Raw genomic sequence first — 15,204 nt, forward strand, 5'->3', positions numbered from 1 at the left:
TAATTTAAATGATCAATATACACACACTTATTTATGTAAACACTGTAATTGACATCTTAATTGACCAATCTGTCACATAACTGCATTTTACTTATTATCATGTTACTTCAGCATCTTTTGCCTTATTCACCACTGCACTGTTTCATATTTAGTCATGTAAATATTAGTCTTTTCTTATTATATTTATTGTTGATATTTAATGTTGTACCTGTACATAAGAGAGCACAGTTCACCGAAGTTAAATTCCTTGTGAGTGTAAGCATACCTGGACAATAAATCTGATTCTGATTCTGATAACATATGGATCTATTCTGGATAGAAAAGTGAACACTGAGGCTGGCAATTTGTGAAATAATTCATTTTAGATTATGAGATATAGGTTCATCTCCAATTTCTGTCGCAGGTTCATGCACATACATCGTTTAGAGGAAGAAAGCGATCCTACTTATACAAAATTTGCCAGAGAATCATGCATCAATTGATGAGAAATATTAAAGTCATTAGGTGGTGGTTGTTTTTATTTCCAGAGATAAACTGCAAATACCCAATTTCAGTGGCTAATTTCAGTTTACTTTTAAAGCAACAATATGTCGAATTTGGTTTGCTGCGCTTTAGCACTGACAGAAGGTCTCAGTGTCGTAAAACACTTAGTGCTGTTACCTTGCCCTTATAGACAACGTGCATTTGTTGACAAGCAGAGGGCAAAGACATTGTGAAAAGCCAAAGAACCCTGGTGACTGACAGGGTTCAGAAATATAATCAGATTTTGTGCAAATATGACCCAGCTAGCATCTACAGCCAATTCTCTGCAACAGGCCGTGGCTAAATGACTACAATGGAAAAGTAATTTATAACATGCTAGTTGAGATTAGTTTGTTAGGCTTATACTTCCAAACCTAGACACAACCTTTTAGCGCCTGAGACATAACTTGGGTTAGATGACATTCTGCACCCGGTAAAGCTGCTAAACTTGAGTCAATGATGACACCAATAGAGACACAGCCGGAACCACATGTTACCTTGCAATCTGTTTTTTGGCTCTTGTTTTTTAATATCTTTTGTTTTACTGATTTTTTCCTTTATGTAATGAAATAAACTAGCCACCTTTAAAACCTGAACGAACAAAAGGCTGGTTGATATAGAGGGAAACAATACTGGACCTTCAAATATGCTTGAAAATATTTAAGTGCACTTCACTCTTTAATGGATGAGTTGAGTGCATTTAAGTATATGCTCTGGTGTGATAAGAGACAGAACAATGTTATGTCTTTTGAATATCTCACATTTGATATTCTGTTAACGCCAAAGTGTGAATTCTTTCATAAAAGCTGCTTCTTTGTTGTTTGATTTGTTTGACAAAATGGAAACAAGACAAGTGGAGCATTTTACGATACGTCCTCTTTGTGTTAGCTAATCAACAATATTATTAACAATACCTATTCGTCCCCATAGACTCCCATTATGGCTGATTTCTTGATTGATGCCAGATTTGTGCTGATATCCCAGTCCTTGATACGTTCCCACACATACTGGGTCCTATGAGCAGAGTTTTAGACCGGAGAAGACTCTCATTCTTACACCACTGCAGTATTTACTAAACATGTGTTTTTGGTGACACACAGTCACCACTTTAAAGTGGATAAGATGAGGCAAACAACATTTCATACAAGGGTTAATACTTTTTCAACAAATGAGTGAAAGCTAACAAGTCATATAAACTAATTGAAACTAACCATAAACTTTGTTGCTCGGCATATTTATGGCACCTCTGCAGCATAAGTTGAGTAACAAGCTAACAATCTATTGTCGACCTTTTCATCATTACATGATACGATCAGCTTGATTATTGTGCTACTAATGTGAGGCGTCATGACAGGTTCATTTTTGTCACAACAATGTATCTGAAAGGCAGATGTTTCTTTTCTATAGCACACAGCCTCACTTTCATTTGTAATTTTCCATTTTTCCAACAACATTAAACATTGGATTTTGAGGAGAAAGTGACAGCAAGGCAATTTTCTGAAGAATAAAAGTCATGTATTTTGCATCAGAGAACAGGGAAAACTGCTTTTTATGTGTTTTCCCCTCCAGCTGTATATATGATCAAGGTTGTTAAGGTAGTGAATAAACAATGTGCTGTTAGCAGGTATGGCTTAAATTTAGCAACCAAGGATCAGACTTGTTTACAATTGTGAAGTCAACACTGAGCTGAAGCAAAAGTTGGATGCAACGCTGAAGACTGATTCTTTGTAAGTTGAACTCTTGAACTTGTGAGTATGGGAGCAGAAGGAGAACTTTCCTTCATTGGAACAAATTGTTGCCAGAAGATGCAAAAAAAACTAAAAGTGATACAAGTATGACAAATGAAAGTATGTGAGAGTGTGACTGTGTCCACTTCAGTGTACATTAATGTCATGTAGATACCCTCCACTGTCATCTACATGTTCAATGATCCTCTCACACACACAGTAGAGTCTGTGTGTGGTGTATAGGTTGTATTATGTGGCTGCTTCCGCAAGCTTGTATAGCAGTGTGTAGGAGAGTGTAGTGTAACATTATGTAACATTACAATGTTGTGTGAACAAGTATGATTTATGACCCTAACGGCCTCTCATACCAATACTTCCTCCCACTTATCAAAACGACCAATAATGTGTGTGGTCGGATGCACACACGCTTGAAATATGGCTCAGTCTATGAGGACCCAGAAGACCAAAGCATCTTCATTAGGGGACAGATCCCCTGGCGGCTATTTCACATCCTACAGTGGTCATATATTCTTCACAGAGATTATCACCCTTAAGTGACCCATAACCCACTCTACAATCCGACAATCTCTGCCTCTTATCAAACCACAGATCTGACAACGGCACCAGTGTAAAAATGCCACCGCCTAAGTACTTCTATTTTCATTGGGAGGTGATTGTAAGTCATTTGAAAACAAGCCAACGGTAAATTCAAGTGAGGGCAGTTTCTTTCCATCCTAGTGGCAAAAACATCAATTGTGGAGAGAGAGAAGCCAGGACAACCTATAGCACAGGACAGATCGATAGCCCAACAAACACAGTAAAGATTGACTGGAGAGTTGCCTGGAAACGTCCTGTTCAAGATTTATGATGGGAGAAGGGACATGAGCCAACAGAAGAAGCTTGAGGATGAGATAGAAAGATGGAGAATCAGAGGATTTCTCTATTTTGGGCTCTTTAGGGTCAAAGTGAATCCTTAGAGAGATATCTAAGAGAGAATAAAAAGATATACGCACCCAAACCCACCCAAAGCTTGACGCTATGAGGGCAGAGAGGCAGAGAGGCACTTTCAGCAGAGCTCATTGCTCCTCTCTCCCCTCTTGCTCCTCTTCCTCTTCTTCATGTTCTTCCTCTTCCTCATGTTTTTCCCTCCAGGTGCCAAAGCTTGCTCAGCTCTGCCGATGGGCACCTCACGTCCACACGGCCTACATGTTATATTATATTGTGTGTGAAGCCGTCACACTAGTGTTTGTGTCGCTGTACCGTTCTTATTTCATACAACAAGGAGACTAATCAGAGTTGGTGATTGCCAAGGTTGGTTTTTTGAAAATGTGTAAGGGATCCTGTGAAGCTTTGCAACAACAATATACCCATGAAATAAGATTTTTTTTTTTTGAATGTTTTTGATGGGTTTGTTTTATGAGTTTTAACGCATGTAAATGCCACAAAATATGCGATTCCTATGTCACTAAAAAAAAGAATAATGGTCATCACACCATTTGGTGCTAAGCCCCCCCCATCCCCCACCACCACCACAAATCGTCTTCATTTAAAATAAATAACTTTTATATTTGCTGTTATATGTCTGACATTTCATGAAAAAAAGGAAACAATAACAAGATGAAATGAGAAGATATGAGGTTTCACTTCTCCTCCTTTACCATATGTCACCCTGCTCCTGCATGCAGAGCACAGGAGCTCCGCAGCAGTGGTCTTCTATAGACTCCAGCTAATTGAATATCCTTATCTGGCTTTAACTCCACTTTCCCCTGGTGAACTGTAAGGCAGCACATTTGTATTCACCCACTGATGCTTTCAGGAGAAACCTAAGACGCACACAAACCTACTGTACCACATTGGATGTAATCTTGTTTTGTAGGCAGGTGAACCATAACCAGACCCCACACTGTACTCTATAGAGTCAAGACTGGCTGTCTTTCATTCTAGTCTATTACTTCTCACATGATAAAAGTTGTGCTAACAGCCTGCAGCTGTGATTTTCTTTTTCTTTTGGTTATGAAATTAAGTGCTGCAGTTTTCTAATGCCCCCTGGGCCCTTTAGTGTAAATTGATTCTATTTTAAAATCTTCTCTCCCCTCAGACTTGCAGCCAAGAAGAAGCAGAAACCAGTGATTGTGACTCTCGATGAAGGGGGAAGGGAGGGATGGAAGTGCAGCGTTGTTGATGAAAAGGGTTAAAAAGAAAATGGCAGCAACAAAAGGAGATGTGCGCACACCGTGATAGTGGTCCGTGAAGGGGTTAACAGTTGGAGGGAAGCCGATAATGGAGGCTGGAGCAGCTGTATAGAGAGCCACACACCAAACGCTGACATAAAGCCGAGAAAACAGAGAGAGGAAACGATGCGCTACACTGTCTCAAGTCAACATTGTGCAAACACTGAATAAATGCAATTGAAATATCTTTCACATTTTGTAATAAAATCGATGCTTATTTCATTGACACCTCCGAAAACACATGCATATTGTTCACACTCGTTCTCACATATGCTTTTCTTTGTAAACAGGCCTGCGGATACATAATTAAGCATTTGTGAAGACTACAGTGAAGCGATACAGTGCAGGATTTGTGAAGTGGAGGGTCTTCCTCATGTCTACAAGCTGCCATATAGTAAGTGCGACCCTTACCATGTAAAGACAACCCTTTGGCATTCACATTCAAATTATATACTAACGCTATCCTCCCACTCATTCATTCTCTCCTTGTGATTTACATAAACACACATACAAATTAACTTGCATACATGAACAGAAACGAGGGCAGCAGAACATACACACATACCAGAATAATGCCTGATGGAACAGATGATGTTTTCCTGCCGTGTAAATCGCCTGTGGTCAACCTCAGCGGACCCTGTTGCTGCTGTACATACAGGAAAGCTGCGTTTTAATCTCCAGCAAGGTGATTTGAGGTAACGAAAGGGTGGGGAGGGGAGGGCGCCAAACTGAAGGAAAAACAGCTTCATTCAACTCATCTTCTGTTTCAATTTGTAAAGCCTGTGTGTTGGAGAAGAGCCACTAAGGCTGGAGACAGCGTAGCACACACACACACACACACACACACACACACACATATGCATTTTGTAATTTGTAGATATTAGCACACAGACACACACACACACACACACACACACACACACACACACACACACAGACAAACACACACACACACACACACACAGACACATAAAGAGGCCTCCAGATTAAAGGCTGGGCTAAATTCTAATTCCCAGAGAAGCATCTTTGTTTGTCTAAAGGTAACAAATGGTACTCACATTTTCTATAAACAGCTGAAGGCACAGCAGATCAGACGAGATACGGTTCAGCTCAGGCTTTTTGTTCCTCACTGAATATTTATCAGTGGCCGGAGGAGGCTGTGATTGAGTTTTACAGCAGAAAAGTTGTGTATCATGTGTTGTAAATTAAGTAGCACGGCAGCTCAGGGGATCAGCAGTCAAACTCTGACCTGAGGGCATAAAGACATGATGAGAAGGAAGAAAAATAGAGTGCACATGCAGGAAGAGCGGAGAAACACACACATGTGTATGCACACTCTCTGCATGGAGTTTCACAACAGCAGGAGGAGATTTCCAAACTTACATCTTTCATGCGCGGACTTCGAGCGAATTCGTTAGCGGATTGTGTGCACGCAGAGTGATGAAATCACACATCCCTCACATCTTGTTTCTGCACTCTAAACACTGTGCTTAACAAACATCCAAAAACAGCCAGCAGGCAATATTGAAATGATGAGCTGCAAAGCATGGACAATTTCACTAGATATGAGAATAAACGCCCACATGCACATACACCTGCCCCCTTCACAAGTTTATGAAGCCATCATTGCATGTCTGAATCTCCCCTGTGTTGTAATGAACGACAAATATTTGCTTACAGCTGCATTACTCATACTCTCATACTCTTTTGTGTTGTGATCACGCCCTAACGTGGAAACAGCCTCAGATCAATAACCTAATTAGCCATAAAGCATATGCATTGTGGTGATACATTATATGCCTGGCATCCCTTGGCTAACATCTCACAGGAATTACCATATAAATGAACTGCGGCCATTTATTAAGCTAAGAGCCGCGGCAGGGACTTGGCATGCTAGCACGGCGCGGATGGGGAAAAATGTAAGTTACAACACGCATTAAGAAAGGAAACATCATGAGAGGTCGAGCAGTCAGGTTACAAATTGCATTGACTGCTGGCAGAGCGAAAACATCTGCCATGCTGTGCCTCCACCCGTCGAATACGCAAGTAAGTAAGCGGTGAGGAAACCCCCAACACGCTTTCTTTCCACTCTTTGTGTTCAACTGGACTGCAAGTAATCCAATACACTTCTCCTTGTGCAGGCTCACTCAAATGAAACGCAAAGGGAATGAACTACATCAAGTGGAGCACTGTTTGAACCACTTACAGTAACACCAGTGTGTGTGTTCGTTACCCTTCAGTGTGTGTGTGTGTGTGTGTGTGTGTGCGTGTGTGTGTGTGTGTAAGGTTGCATGTGCCTGTAATGTGTGTGTTTCTGTTACTATGACTCTTAATCCAAAAGATAGTCTTGTTCTGCACATGTTTCCTTGACCAAACTCAACACCCCGCGAGAGAGAGAGCGAGAGAGAGAAAAAAGAGAGAGAGACAGCTGCACAATACCAGGCTGATCTCTCCATAGCAACACACATGGTAACACAAATCTATTTCAGAGTAGTGAGTGCAGCGTAGCACTTAAACACAGCCGACTAAAAAAAAAAAAAAATAGGGAAAACAGCAATCAATTATTAATAGAGCTTCATGTTCATACTTACAGCCTGTGTGTCGCCAGCTGCAGCCCAAACTGAGCGTCTCCGGCAGCTCCCACCTACCTCTCTGTGTGCGATTGTTTTGCCTTATCACACATCTACAGTGCCACTCCTTCATCACACACAGAGGATGTAAACTAAAGGATCTGCCCCTTGTCTGACATTTAATTTTTTTTAAGCGCGGTGTGTTTACTTTCAAGGTGTTGGCTGCCCTCACACACACAAGCACACACGTAGAGGAGGGCAGTGGAAACACGGACGCCCAAATGAGAGGAAAACAAGTACAGGGCCCAGAAACAGCAGCAGAGATGACCGATATCGAAAGTTTAAATCAACATAATGTTTCTTCTGGCATGAGTGCGTATACTTAATCATAATATTGTAAGCACATCTGTCGACATCAATTGTTCCAAAGCTCCAGCATTCCACATTACTAAGCGTTATTAAAGAGCCAACACAAACAACTGATAAGATGAAGTCGTTTCTTAAAGAGACCTGGCTGCCAAATTGCATCAACATTTTTCTTAATTTAGTCTCCAGACAACCTTTATAAAAAAACACAAGAACTGCCCTTTAAATAAATGATTTCATGGGAAAACTGAACACTAAGTGGAGGCAACAGAAGAAAAGGGAATGACTAAATACAACGCTTTGAAAGCAGCAAAACTGGAAATTTCAGAGCTCAAAACACACAGCCCACAAAGTCATCTTTATAACATTTTTTTTTAAAAACATGCAGCTGAAAGTACTTCATACTGTATACCGACAAACAGATTGTTCCAAACAGACACAGGAACAATAATTGACTAAAAGGACAAAAATCCAGAAGCTAGAACTGTGAAAAAAAAGTTCTATAAAAAAGTAAATAGGACCAAATGAACAACCACATTAGAACTATTGTCAAAATAAAAATATTAAAAACTGTAGGTTAGGTTTAAACATTACTTTAAATTTAAATCTAGATTAATAAAATATACCTTTAATTGTATTTCAACATTACAGAGAAGTTTTACCATGTTGATATCTAGAGACAAGAGTTAGACACAACCTGCACTAAATCCTGCATACAGTGTCACACAGACACTAAAGTTGGTTGCAGGTGCCATTTTGATGAACACAGTGTTGACCTTTCTCAGATCATATAGGTGATTATAGACGTGTTGGACCGCAGTTTGGCAGCATCTGCACAAAAGGCTCCGATGTAATGGCTTCCCTCCTCTTTCAAGCCATCCATTCTGCAATGACACACGCAACCTTATGTTCTCCAGAAAGGTGGGCTGGCACTCGTCTGACACACACACACACACACACACACACACACACACACACACACACACACACACGTACATACATACTCAAACACACACACAGCAAAGGAGCTTACAGGACTCAAGCACCTAAAAAAACACGGGCGATGTGACTGGAGAAGAGAGAGATGGCACCTTACTTTTTTTTTTAACATTTTTATTTCTTATTCTGGCATTTAACCCGCAGTCTGATTACTACTTCTTCAGGCCCAATCTTATTAAACTATGAAACAATACATTTGCATGGATTATAACAAATCACCAAAACAGGCATCATAAAGATCAGTTTAAGTCTGAAAAATTGTAATATTTAATAATAGTATCTTGTATGCTGAAAAGGGCTGAAACAATTAGACATTTATCAAACCAGTATAAAGATGGTTAATTTAAAAAAAAATGTTTCAAGCAGAAACGCTTACAGCCCCAACAAGTCTGATGATTTTCTATCTTTTTTACGTCTGCTTTTAAGTTTTCTGATCAAATTTAGAGAAATGGATCTAAGTCAATTGTAAAATTGTGTTTTCACCATTTTGTGGGAATCAGTTCATCATGTCAATTATATATCAAATAAAATGCAGAACTTAAGGTGGTTCACACATATGAGTGTTTGGTACTTAATTTGAGTCCTTTGGGGTTTTGAAGTAATCTAAGATTCTTCTTTTGTCTTCATTGGAATAAGCCCTGTATGGCGCTGGGACAGCAAAGATTCAGGATTATATTTAGAGGATTGACAAACCTCTCCTCGGATATATGTACACACATAATCAACATGTAATAAGGAGAGCTTAATTACTAACTCTGGTGTGATTAATCACAACTTTTTCCTAATCCCAATTTCCTTGTATTCTGAAAAAACGACAGCCAATCCCCCCGTGTTTATGTAAAACAGAGTGACTGCAGGAGATATCAGCGCAGCAGTAAGTGGCAGCATTAGAGTACTTACACAGCTGATCACAATGGAAGCAGCAAGGCACCTTTCAAAGCACAATGTTATTGAGGCAGGACACAATATTGTACGAGCTGCCATCAGTTCAGTGGGTGGGCGATCAAGTTTCAGGTTGTGCTGTAATCGTATACACTTTATCAGGCTTGTTCTGTCACAAGTGTTTTGTTTTAGGGATTTCAAAAGGGGAGGCTGTCTCATTGAGGGCCACTCAATACCATGTAACCACAATCCCACAAATATCCCTGAATGGATAAACGTGTCTGGCCGGATCAAAATACTCGGATCAGAGCGAGTGGAAAAGGTTTGATACTTAGAAAGAGGGTGTCAGGGGAGAACTTTGAAGATTTATTTTCCCTTTCAGATTTCCAACTCTGCGTAGTACTTGAGTGACAATTATATTTTTTGGCCTACAGTTGATATTGCTTTCCATTTAATTATTCTTAAGAGTGTAAAAAGGGTCAAAAGAGGTCTTGGAACTCTTGGTTGTCGATTTCTTCGTATTCTTGCAACAGTGTCTAAAGATGTTATTATGAATGGTACACTACTTTTAACAGACTATTTGTCAGCTTTTCTTTTGTCTTTGCCATTGGACACCAACAATTAAGAAAAGCCCAATAACATCTTTGCATACTATTATCGACAGGATTCAAAGACAAGTCCTATAACTCCAAACAGTAGTGAGTTTTAACTTGGACCGATCAAAGACTTTTCTAGTGATGTTGTACACCATATATTGCTTTAAATTTTTATTTATGGTGTTGCAACAATCTTTAGAACAAATATGTTTTAAAGTGGAAAAAAGATGGAAACCCTGAAGTTTTTTTTACTTTTGGTAACTTTTATCAGGGTCCAAACAAAATAAAGATGATGGCACTTGCACAATATCTGAATACCTTTACTAAATTCCTCAAGCGCTGCAATGCATCAGCAGTTTAGGAGGAAGGAGGAAGGAGCCCTTGGAGCAGTACACTTAACAGATGACGCTGTAACTGTCCCTGACTTTGGACCGGTATTCTCAGAGTATATTTATAGTTAGTTAGTAGAAAAAGTTCTACTATCCGTATACCTTTAGTCTCAGGGTTTAGCTTCCCTGTCAGTGATTTTATCTTGGTGCAGGAAAATGAAGTTGAAGAAAAATAAGTTGACTTTCCCTTTAGTTGTTTGGTATTTTGTAGTTCTGCTGATGCTCCAAGATTGAGCAAAGTTCAGAACAGTCATGTCAAGGTGGTTCAGTGTTCCACCTTTTGCGACTGGCGCCAGCTCAGCCACCGAAAACATCTGCAGCATTTAAAACAGGCGTCTGGTGCTCTTATTTAGATGCTGCAGCTTCATCAGAGGCTCCTTTGCTTTCCTCTTTCTGTGAAATTAAAAGTATCAATCTCATCTATAAAGTAAATGCTGAAGGGGGGGAAACCCATCTAACTTTTACTCATTTAAAAATGAAATAGCTTGTGTTCAAATATTCAGTCAAAAGAGACAAATAATAATACGTTTGTTTTGTCTTTCGATCTACTCTTCAGAAGAGTAGTGTTAAAAAAGTGAAGTGTTAGCGTTTAGTTCAAAATACTGCAGTTAGTGTTAGCAGTATCTGCTTTACCTTTCTGTACTAGATTTATATTGTACCAAATACGATCTGAAAAATATCAACTTAATCATAAATCAAAAGAAAATTAGGACAATATACAAAACAGCTAAAATCCAAATTTTTATATTGCTTTTTGAGAGTTATATGGAGAAGGGTGGGTTTCAACATAGCCTATCTTCTTTAAATGAATTAATCAGTAGAACAATCAATGAAAATAGATCAAATAGAAATAGATCAAAGAATTTTTCATTCCATTTTTTTACTTTTTCTTGTTCATTCCTCCTTCTGACATCTCTGTATTTTTTTTACTTATTTTGTGTAACTTTGAGTCTTCAACATATTTCCATCCATGTTGTCATTTTATAACTCTGTGCATGTCCTCTAGATGTTCTTGTTTGTCAAGGTTGGTGTTTTTATTGTCATCTTTAGGCAGAATATAATATAAATGTACATAAAACACTGTGTACTATGACATAGTAGTGGACTATTTAGTGCATGACCACTGTCCAAGCAGAACATGAGGCGCATAGCATATAAAGTGACTTGTGAAGTACGTTAGACAGACAGGTGCAGGCCTAATGTTCTAAAGCTAATCACTGTGTCAGTGTGTGAGAGCCAAACTATTACAATTCTCCCGCTCGGAGACCCCTCTGCTCTGTGGAAACATCAAACGCTTTGTTCCTAATTCAGCTGCCGGGGAGCGCCGTTTGAATATTTTCAGTGAGCTACCCAAAACACCAAAACAACACTGCAACATGGAACAGGTGTGTGTGCGCGTGAGGGTTCTCATCCGCGGTTTGTTTGTGCGCGCTGCACGCGCTGGGTTACATGTACGGTACTGACATTAACGCTTTAGGAAAAAAATGAATGACGATTCAAAAACATATACCCCCCCCCCCCCCCCCCCCCCTCTTTTCTCTTCAAAAGACATACACACATGCCACGCGCGTGCACATCGTACACAAAGCAAATTATCTTTATCAAAAATCATATGACAGGCGTGGTCACTGATTGAAAACTGTATTTTTGTGGTAAGATGCTACTTAATGTGATATCGTAGCAGAAAATGTGAAAAGCTACCTTGTGGGGGTCGATGCGGATCCTCTCTTCTCCTTTATGCGGGCTCTCTGGCCACAGGTGATAGCTCGAGCCGTAGTTGGGGCTGTCTTTGCTGCTGTTGCTGACAGTCGTTGACGAGTTCCCCGCGTACGCCTGTTGTGTTACCGGGGGGGAGACGCGGGTGTCGCGGTTGCCGTCGCCTGGTTGCCCGGAGATCCGCGCAGACTTTTGTCGGTCCTGCTCACAGTGCTGTGGACGCTGGGGACAGAGCCCCGGTGCGCCGTGCTGCTGCTCGTGCTGTTGCAGCAGAGGAGCCTGGTGAGTCCTACATAGCTCTCCTGAGCCGCTGGCGCAGTAGTTGATCGGCAAGCTGCTCCCAACAAGCAGCTGTTGCTGCGCTCGTAATTGTGGGATCTTTTGCTGCTGTAGGTCCTGAGTCTGACACTCGAATGCTCTGCTGTTAGCCTCGGTTGACTCACATACATTCGAAGAGCGCCCTTTCTGCGAGTTTGCACGGATTCCTTTAGGGGAGGGGTCCCTCTGTTGGAGTCTTAAATGACTGTGCTGTTGCTGCTGCTGTTGCTGTTGCTGCTGTTGCTGCAACAACTGCCTGTGGTCTTGGTGCCCTCCTGCTCCTCCTCCTCCCCTGCAGCGTTCCACGATGCTCGCCTGTTGGTAATTATCGGCACTCCTTCGCAGCCGATCCTCCCGTTTAGATTCCCGGGAAAACAGCAGAGAGGAGGAGGACGACGGTGGCGGAGGTATAGGAGGCGGAAAAGGTGGGGAGGGCTGCGGTGGGAGATGTTCGAGAGAATGGGGCTGTTTTTTAGAAACGCTCTCCTCCTGCTCGGAAAAACTGCAGTGGCAGCTCGGAAAAGCAGGCTGCTTCTCCGTCAGCGACGCCGGCGGCTGTTGCTGCTGACTGCCGGCCGGGGCCCAGGGATCCTGCTGCAGGTGCTCCGGCTGCCTGGTGCTGGGTTCACCGGCTCGGTGTGAAGGTCGCTGGACGGCGTCGTAGCTCGCCAGAGGTAGAGGGTCTCCGCTGCGAACAGGTCTCCGGGAGGGCTGGCTCAGACACGGGAGCTCCTGGAGGCTCTGGCGCTGAGCGGCGGTGGTCGGAGCGCGGTCTCGGTGGTGAGAAGAGGGCGGGGGCGGCAGGCTGAAAACAGGAGCGGCTGGGTCTCGGCTCTGCGCGCTGCTTGCTTGCTTTTGGTCGGGAGTTTGGTGCTGATAGACAGCTCCCGCGTACCGATGCCGCATCCCCTTGATCGCCGCGTCTCGCTGTGGTTGCTCCTTTGCCGTGCAGAGCTCCGACACCCGTTCATTGCGATCAGTCCCAGCAGAATAGGAGCGACTTGTATCATTGGTAGGTTTGACCAGGACCTGCCTTAAAACGTCACCGTACAGCCAAAACACCGCCTTCGCCTGAATATCGCTTCATCGCCTGCTATGCGCACAGGTTGCAGCGGATCGATCACTCCTTAAGGCTGTGAGGATATGACAAGAACGGGATTACGTGAGGGATAGAAAGGTGTTTAAATCCCGCTCACATGGTCGATCATCTTAATCCACTGTGGAGCCAATAGATCGACTTTGTCAATGTTGCCATAACCACCCTGCATAATCAGAAATCACTTTTACTGCTACGTCACCCGAACCGATCCATAGGCCTGTCAAACAATATATCCTGAACGTCACTATAGTTTATGATCAATTCTTAATCACTGCCTTGCTCCTATATTGATGCGCATAAAGTGTCAGCATTTTAAAAACCACGACAGGAACAATAAATACAATCTTGATGTCTTTTTTCCAAATTCCCACTTGTTGGCACCACAGAGAATAATTAAACAAACCGGGCTGCAGCGATTACCTCATGCTACACAGCACCGAGCCGTGCAGTCTGCATGGTATTTAATAATTTAGCAGAATATGACTGGTTTTGTATTACCAGGCAGAAGTATTAAGAATGGGAGCTGCATGCAGAGCTGCAGCATGCTCTGTGTGCTCACTGCTCGTTGCATGCTCGCTGTAAAACGTGTTGAAGAAGGTTTACAGTCGCAGCAGCAGCAGCAGCAGCAGCAGCAGCGGGAGAATCGCTTAGATAGAGAAAGAGAGGCTGTGCGCAGACGGAGCTGTCCTCGGTGCTGAAGGAGACCGTCACAAAAATAGCCTCTGTTGTTGTGTCAAGCAGCCAGAGGACGGACAACTGTCCATCACATGTCGGTCAAAAGTGTCTCCCAGCTGTGAGGGGTTATTCGTTTAGCAACGTGCAACTTGCATTGAAGGATAAATCGGGATTGTTTTCCTATTGTTAAACATTACTCACGTATTTATTCTGACAAAGTTACTGATGTACTGTTGTCAATGCTGGCATCCCCTTCCTTGCAGGACTCCAGTGTAACAGATGGACAACAAAATCCACTCCACAGTCCTCCCTCTGTGTGTGTTCCTGGGCAGAGATTTGTTGCGGAGCTGTAGTAAAGGGATAACAACACAAAGTAATTTTATACTTAAAAGCCCCCCCCCCCCCCCCCCAAAAAAAAAAACGATATACTCCATTTATTGAGTAATCTCATAGTGGTGAGGCCTCAAATGATGTCATTTAAGATGAAACCTCAATCAGAACTCTCAGGTTTACTATTTACTATTACATTTACATCATTGTCTAAGTAATTAGGGAACTTCTCATCTATAGGAGCATAGAAACCAGGGTTAAGATTTAATTCTTAGGGGCACATAGAAGGTTTTATACTGTTGAGTCCAGAAACATTTCAAGCTCCGACATCATTTCAACATGTAAGGTATTTTGGTGCATAACAAGTAGTTAAAAAGACAGGAGGGAGGGAAACAATAAATACAATGAGTCACAGTGTGGAAAACATTTTTGATTGCAAAAAGCATGAGAACATATCATTATTGCCTTATTTCTTCCTTTAGTGAGTCGCCACACTGTAAGTCATAACCCCCTTCGAGCTGTCCATTACATGGTTTTTATAGACTCTGTGGTAGTAAGTAAAAATCTGATAATGGACACCTTGTGAGGATTATTCTGTATAAGATTTGGGTGAGGTGAATGGGACAGACTATAGTGATGAAATGTAATCCAACTCACCCACTGTATGTCAAAAAACAACAGAAAAGAGAGGTTTATGTTTGGTTATTTTCTCTCGTATCGTCTACGCAAAGTGATATTAAGAGGACTTGTTATCCTCTGCGTCCTTAATACTCTATAGGAATAG

At 41.8% G+C, this 15,204-nt stretch overlaps 1 protein-coding gene across 1 annotated transcript in view; it reads right to left on the bottom strand.

Moving 5' to 3' along the window:
• kcnn1a (potassium intermediate/small conductance calcium-activated channel, subfamily N, member 1a) overlaps positions 1–13,370 on the bottom strand; it is a 51,399-nt gene extending 38,029 nt beyond the window's left edge. Inside the window, exon 1 of the mRNA XM_061044338.1 lies at positions 11,984–13,370. Coding sequence (XP_060900321.1) covers positions 11,984–13,222 — 1,239 coding nt within the window. The 5' untranslated portion in view covers positions 13,223–13,370. The remainder of the gene's footprint in view (positions 1–11,983) is intronic.
• Positions 13,371–15,204: the final 1,834 nt, after the last annotated feature.

This window comes from Labrus mixtus, chromosome 8 (genome assembly GCF_963584025.1).
Source record: "Labrus mixtus chromosome 8, fLabMix1.1, whole genome shotgun sequence".
NCBI lineage: Eukaryota > Metazoa > Chordata > Actinopteri > Labriformes > Labridae > Labrus > Labrus mixtus.